The 7,631-nt window shown below is 41.4% G+C and overlaps 1 protein-coding gene across 1 annotated transcript; it reads right to left on the bottom strand.

Moving 5' to 3' along the window:
* Window positions 1-1,979: 1,979 nt before the first annotated feature.
* Window positions 1,980-2,324, bottom strand: LOC138594395 (dromaiocalcin-1-like). The gene has a single exon (XM_069665469.1). It carries the CDS (start codon window positions 2,322-2,324, stop codon window positions 1,980-1,982), a length of 345 nt encoding a protein of 114 aa, XP_069521570.1.
* Between the last annotated feature and the right edge of the window lie 5,307 nt (window positions 2,325-7,631).

Raw genomic sequence — 7,631 nt, 5'->3', positions numbered from 1 at the left:
TCACATTTAGGTAGAATACGGGATACTTACTCCTTCGCTTGGGGCAGTAACTCACTCCTCACACGGGAGGAGCAATCAAACGTTTTCCGGCAGAAAACCATTGTTGCTGACTCCCATTCTGACCTCACACTCGGCTGCAAACTGCCCAGTGCCTGCTGAAGGTCACAGTTTAATGACGCAAACACAACCACATCATCTGCAAAAAGCAGAGATGCAATTCTGATGTCCCCAAACAGAATTGGTAACAAGGGACAGCCCTTCTGAAGGCCAACACCAACTGGGAACCTTTCTGTTTGTTTGTTTGTGCCGAGGATGTGGACACAGCTCTTACTGGGGTTATACTTGGACCCAATAGCTTGTAGCAGTGGCCCTGTTACAATAGAACATAGCACGCCTAGGTCTCTGCCTTTTTCTGCCATCGGACTTGCATCACAGCCAACCCCCATGCCTTTCCTTGCAGGTGGTCAACCCACAGAGCCATGTTGCTCTTTCCAACCAAGCCCCATGGGTGTAAGCCTGGCCACCAGACGCTTGAATCCAGGGGGTATCCAGGTGTTAGATGTTGCTTTCGCTCTGTTTAGATGACTTGAATGTGAGCTAACCGTTAGCTAGTTAACTCTATAATTGTGCAAGTTGTACTACCGCAATTTATTAGCGTCGTTTCTGTGTAACTTTGTATACTGTGTGCACAGTTGTTTAGTGATCGTTATTTGACAGTCAATTATATGATGTTTAGTTTAAATGTGTTGTTGCTAGAATTTACTGCTTGCTAACACGAGCCATTACTAGTAATTAGCTCTGTATTGTGTCTGTTATCTGGGTAATGTTAGATGTCTAGATTAAGTTTGAATTCACTGTAAATACTTAACTGTTTAATTTATCAGTCTGTACTGTTGAAACGTGGTCTGATTCGGGACCCTGGAGTGATTGCTGCCACCTGATAGATCCATAGGGTACAAAAATGATCTCATACATAACCTAAGCATAGCTAACATACTATCCCCTTGATACGGTAACTTTAGGAAACAGTGGCTTCTTTACACAGTCCACAGTTACAGAACAACATTATCACTCATTTGTTTGTTTGTTTTTGGTTTGTACAAGCTCAGAAATATCTGACTCTTGATCAATTTCACATTGCAACATTGTTTGATTCACTTTTGTTACAAAAATGTCGATTATAACCACTTTGCATGAGCATTTCTTGCTCGTGCAAATTTAAACTAACATTTTTTATTAAAACAAGACTAGGTCAAAACCTAGTATGGGGCTGACCGCAAGACTGTCTGTATGAGGCCGATGGCAACGTGTTTGAAAGCAGTGAACGTAGGTGGGGAAAGCGGAGGAGCAGCCCCGCCTACTCCCCGAACAAAGTATCCAGAGCCATGTAGATAGAGAGTTGTGTCAGTGGAGGTCCAATATGCTCAATGATCCGCCATTGCGATGTCGCAACTCTCTCTCTCTACGGCTCTGAAAGTACCGTCACTCAGTCAGTCACTCAGTCAGTCACGTACAGACCCATGTGTAGGGCTGACCTCAGCAGTCAGCCAAAAAAGGAGTCAAATTTTAATACAGTTGTATTTAATATTAACAAAAACACAGCACACTGCAATAAATGTATCTTTTATGATCAAACTTACAAAGCTTTGACATTACAGCCCGCATGAAAATAGAGTGAATAGAAATTACTGTCATTTCATCAGGAACATATCAAAAGATTTTACAGTCAGAAATATATTATTCATAATCATCATAAGTAGATCTACAAAGGCTTAATGTTGTAATATCATTTGAGATAAGGGAGTAATTGTACTAAACATTGGAAATCAAGCTAAAGGAAGGTAAGAAACAACAAAACAGTAAACGTAAAATAAGTTGAGTATTTGACTATTCTGTATTTCTTTTTTTAGATATTTTTTATTGGATCTGTAGAAATCATGCAATAAAACTAATCTACCAACTACACTGTGCTGAATCTCTTATTTGCAGATGAAGTTGAGTTTTTCCTCGCAGTCCCAGTTCTCCCACTGCCCCTCTTTGGTTAAAGCTCCGCAGCGTTTCCGTATCGGACACTGGTAGTCCTGATCTCCTCCTTGGGGCCAGGCCTCATACACCACAGGGTCACCGTCCACCCACAGCCAGCTGTCTGCCAGGTAACGCAGGCCGATCCACACCCGCTCAGTGATGTGGTCGTGCTGGATCCCGCTAAGGACGTGAAGCTTCTCGGTCTCAGAGTGCAGGCAGGTGAGGTCAGTGTGAGTCTCTCTGCAGTACTGCAGGGCCTCCTCCCAGGTCTTTTCCACCTCCACCGCGGTAATACTCATGCAGTAAAAAGGCAGCCATTTCAATGCGTTATTATCATTCCATCTTCCTCTATCCGTAACTTGTACAACACCTTCACTTCCTCTAGCATTATCTGGTTGTCCAGGTTTCCAGTTTTGGTATGTGATGGACCCATATCCTGACCACTTCCAGGCAGTCTTGTTGAGGGGATCTCTGTGGAGTCCGATCCATCCAGGTTGCATTTTTTCCCCACCTCCAGCTGTTTGGAGCCTGTCTTGCTCAGTTTGACTACTTAAACAGGACAGCTCAGTGTAGATCTTTCTACAGTAAGCCTGAGCGGCAGACCATCTCAACTTAATAGGAACAAAAATGTGTTTTCCTATATGCACATCTACAGCTGTACAAAAAAAGATGAAGAAGATAGTTCCCTTCATGGCTGCTGCTCTTTAGCTCAGGCTAAAATAGTTTCTCTTGCTGTTTCTTCTCTCTGAGGCTGTGGTTTGAGTCTCTGGATTGTTAAGGATATTATTTTGCATCTGCCACAAGCAAGTTTATGGTCGACTTAAAAAGAAATTACTTACCCAAATCCAAGAGCAATATTCAAATGGATAAGAAGTGAATCAAGGTGAATGTGTGCTCGGAGGTTGAGGGAGTTGCATCATGGATCGGAAAACAAACCATCAAACATTAAAAAAAAATGTCTTTCAGAAGTTGGTGCTGAACAAAACTCACAGAGTTTGAAGATCATATCCAATATGGAGGTTAAGGGCATTTCTTATTTTGTGGTTAAAGTATAAACAAGACCAGGTCAAAATCTAGTATGTGGCTGACCGCATCAGGTAAACATCATAACATTAGACATTATTAGACAGAATAGCTGTCAAAACACAAACAAACAAGAAGTTTCGGTCTCTATAGCTCATTTCTCTATTCACGGCGAGGGCAGAATTTGTATACAACTCAACAGTTTACAGTCATAATAAATTAAATTATAGGGGCCCGGTCACTTTAAGAGACAGGTGGATGCTGCTGAATGTCTGTTAGCCTTCAACATGGCTCATTCAGAATTCAAAACATTTTTGGAAAAAACCCAGATTTATTCATCTGCCTCCCCAGGGCGACGAAAACATTTATAAAAAGGCAAAATTATACAAAAATACAGAAAATGCTATATATCTGTGGTTCTCAAGTGGTGGGTCGGGACCCAAAAGTGGGTTGTGGAACTGTTTTCTGTGGGTGCTTGGAAAAAAAATGTATGGAAAAAAGTTGCTTTTATTTTGAAGGACATGGGTTTCCTATGACATGCATGCAGTAGTAGTGTAGGTTTATCCACACTCTCTGCTATATACAAAAAAACAATAAAAGGCAGGAAGTTCCTCATAAACTCAAATGTCTTTCAAAAACACAAAAAACTACAACCAAAACTAATCAGGTGTAACCTTCCTTGTACACGGCCTTGACTTACACTTACATGATTGAGGTCAAGAGATGACAACTTCTATTATAATTTACATTACAAAGCAAAGATTTAATTACAGCATTCATGGGACCATGAATCCGCACCACATCATATCTTTAAAAACCCTGCAATGAGACGCCTCTGTTTCGTAAGCCAACTCAGACGGGAGACGGCGAGATGAATATGAAACGCACCTCGCGGTAAACGAACGTAAAGCTTGTGTAAATGTAAGTGATGGGCGGATGAAGCCTTATGAAGCCTTGAGGCTTTATTTTTATTTGAGCCCAAACAATTCGAAGCATCCGGGCTTCAAACTTGGCAAACACAGTGACATCTGGTAGCTTTTTAAACGTATAGAAGCCCATGTAATGACGGGCTGACTCACATGTGAGCAATAAAACTCATTCACGTGACATTGTACCTGCAGTTAAAGCTCCACATTGTATTGAAACAATGCAGTTCACTCAAGTGAAACAAGCCTCAGAGCTTTGGTATCATCCACCTGTCCCAGTAAATGTATGCGCTGGTGCAAATAGGCCTCCCATGTGTGAGCCCTTGTGTGTGGTGTGTCTGTGTGTGCTCGGCCCACTGTCACTGACATCTCTTGCTGGCTCTTTCAGTGTTTATCATACATTTATTTATTTGTCAGCCCGTGCACAGGAGTCAGAGTTGTTGTTGGCTTTTCCTTGGGGAGATTACGGCAGACAGTAGTGATGACAGAACCGGTTATTTTAAGTCACTGCCGCTGCCTGCTGCTGCTGTAAGCCTCACTGATGAGAGTGTATGGTGTGAAACAGGAACAGTTGTGGGCCGTGACACCCAGGCAATTACCAGAAAGAAACTGAGACACTCAGTGGAGCTGAGGGAACTGCAGAGTCAGTTTATTTGGTGTAGCACCTTTCACAGAGCGAGGTCACAAAAGTGCTTCACAACATTTTACAATAATAATAATAATAATAAACAAAAAACAACAATAGAAAAGATATAACTGTACAAAAGTTTCTTAAATGAAACATACATGAACAAGCCAAAAAAATTGTTGACACGACACGAAGATTTTAAGATTGGATTTCACAGCAGAAGAAAGAGATCCAATACACTTGGCAACCTTGGAAGTAATTCTTATCAGTGTTTATCTGTTAATCCCGTCCTTAAAGGCAGAGAGACAGTTGTGCAGAACAGTAAACTCGTCAGGCTTAAAAGATGCGTACAGCTGAATGTCATCAGCATAAAAGTGAGATGAGATCCCTTATAATTTGCTGATAACATGGCAGAAAGGAAACATCGAGCAAAAACAAAATAGGACCCACGACAGGCACACCTCAGGACAGAGTTGCAGTCTCAGACATGTTTGGATTAAGTGACACAAAAAACTATCTGAGCGATAGGAGGAGAACCAGCCCAGGGCCCTCCCAGAGACAGCCGCCTGTCAGAATCAGAATACTCAGCTAAATAAAAGGCAGCTTAGAAAAAGCCCTGTAGTTTTTAGGGACGGAAGGCTCAAGATGAGTATTTTTTATAGGAGGCTAAGGCAGATCCTCTGAGCAAAAATAATCAATATTTAAACCAATGGTAAAAACAAGGTCCAAACACCTAATGTGTGTGGGGCAAGACACATGTTGAGTAAAAAGGATTTAAACGACCCACTTTGGTTATCTGTTGTTCAAATGAGGAATAAGCCCCGGTACTCACCGTACAACTTGGAAAGCAGTTCCTAAAAATCACTCTGAGTCCTCCTCCCCGGCCTGAAGTTCTGGGAGAGCAATCCGACAGGTACAGTTCAATAAGAGGGGTGTATTCCATGGTCCTCTGCCAAGTTTCAGTCAGAAACATAAAATCCAAGCCTTTAGTGCTAGAGCAAGCATTCATCATTTATCCCTCTGCTGGTGATGGCACTGGAGGGTTGAAGGGGGGGCACCTAAACAGTTGCCTGAGATGACCCTGGAGAAGCAGAGGGTTGCTGTGTGTATGGCATGTAAACAGTCAGTCACATGGAGATAACTACACGGCGTGCTGTATGTTAGCAGCCTTTGAGCCCAGTAGGATAATTTGGTTGACGTCCATCTTTGATAACAGATTAAAATTGTCAATACTTTTTCAGGTGATAAGTTTCAGTGGGTTCAGAGAGTGACCCCTTTCACATACAAGTCGTCATGTGATCCATTATTGAAAAAAAAAGTTGATTAGTGCAGCTTTAAAGTTATCCTCCAGCCAAAATCTTTTAAATGTCACTTAGGGGGGAATTCACTAACAATGATAATCATGTGCCGATACTATCTGCTCCGTCTCAAGGTCCGATTCACAAAGCAAATTGCACTAATGATATTGAAGTGCAAACCATTAAGTTTTGCAGATTAGGTGCTTTTTTACCACAAGGCTCATTTGCATAGGAATTACGCAAACAACTTGCCCTGATTTTGACTGGCAAATGTATGACTAATTTAAATATGTGCAAACGCCACCAGAGCACAGAGACACTGTTTGCTCTGCAGCGCACTTTGGGGTGCACTTAATCCCCTGCGTGTGCTTGGAGAATGAGTCTTTTTGTGCCATTTGCATAGGTTTTGCGGGAACAAAACCAGCGCAATCCTTCAGTTAATACCCCCCTTGGTATTTATTCATAAGAAACTTTCTTACTCTTCATTCATTTACTGAACTACTACTCGATTTATTTGCTCCCCAGGTACAACGAACAGCTTCCCTACATTTGACGTTGCTTCAGCTCTCTATGTTGGCGCTTTTCAAAACAGTTGGGGGGTGCTTTTTGACATATCAGTTTTGTGCAAAAGTATATACTAAAAACAAGGTATGTGTTACAAAAGTGAGAATAAATGTGAGGGACAATGGGCCTCATTTACGAACAGCGCGTACGCACGAATCTGTGCTTGAACTGTGCGTACGCACGTTTGACGCACAAATCTGGGATTCATCGATTTGTTCTTACCTAAATTTCTTCGTACTCTGCGAACAAATGTAGAACTCCCTGAGACCACGCGTACGCACAAATGATGAAAGAAATGTCCTAGGAAATGTTAACACACACCCTTTTAACTAAATGCATACTATATTAAAACTTCATTTATTGAAAAAAAGGCTTTAATAGACAACAGTAATTGAATTTACTAATGTACCTACCAAACGTAAATGCCGTGTCATCCTCAGAATTTATTGTCATATAATTAAAATCTTCAATTATAGCAGTTGAGGTAGTTAATTAAGTGTACAATAGAGTAGACCATATGAAAATGTTCATATTGAAATGTAACACTTTTGTTATAATTGTTTCTATTTCTGCTGATGTGAAATTTTTCTTTTCACCTTTTGAGGCCATCTTTCACATTCTTTCAGCTTCTCTGTAACACCGCTCTCTTCATGCGGCACCAAACAGATGTCCTTATATGGAGAAATAGAGGCGTGGCAGTATGCTGATGGCAGATCGCGGACACGCGCCTGTCAATGTAGAATGGTTCTGATTTACTAACATACGCACGGTGGTGAGAACAAAATTGGCCGGTACGCACGTGTCATAAATCCGACGGTGATTTTGCGCAAGTACTTTTTTGCGGAGAGTTAGGACATTTCTGCGCAGATATTAGTGAATGAGGCCCAATGTCTGTTACAATATTTTCAGATCAAACAGTCCTGTATGAAAACAGAAAGAAAAACATGACATGATTGAGGTTACTTTTTGTGACTCAACCTCGAAATCGACCTCTGTACTCATGGCAGACAGACAATGCTTTATAAGACTGAGTCCAGTAGATGTTATTGCTAATAGTGTATTTCATTGTCAGTTATGTGCTGGCTTTAAGGGCCAGTGTATTTTGCTGCCAGTTGTTTCCCTGTAGGTTTAGCTATTTTCAAGAGGGAACAAGATGCAGAGAAAAGA

Source organism: Semicossyphus pulcher, unplaced genomic scaffold (assembly GCF_022749685.1).
Source record: "Semicossyphus pulcher isolate SPU_LCO1_2020_fin unplaced genomic scaffold, fSemPul1.0.p SCAF_17, whole genome shotgun sequence".
In the NCBI taxonomy this organism is placed as follows: domain Eukaryota; kingdom Metazoa; phylum Chordata; class Actinopteri; order Labriformes; family Labridae; genus Semicossyphus; species Semicossyphus pulcher.
Note: the sequence above shows the minus strand (reverse complement) of the source record. Positions and strands in the feature narration are given on the sequence as shown.

Bases quoted from the DNA above. Each gene is read 5' to 3' on its own strand.
- LOC138594395 (XM_069665469.1), bottom strand. From the start codon at position 2,324: ATGAGTATTACCGCGGTGGAGGTGGAAAAGACCTGGGAGGAGGCCCTG.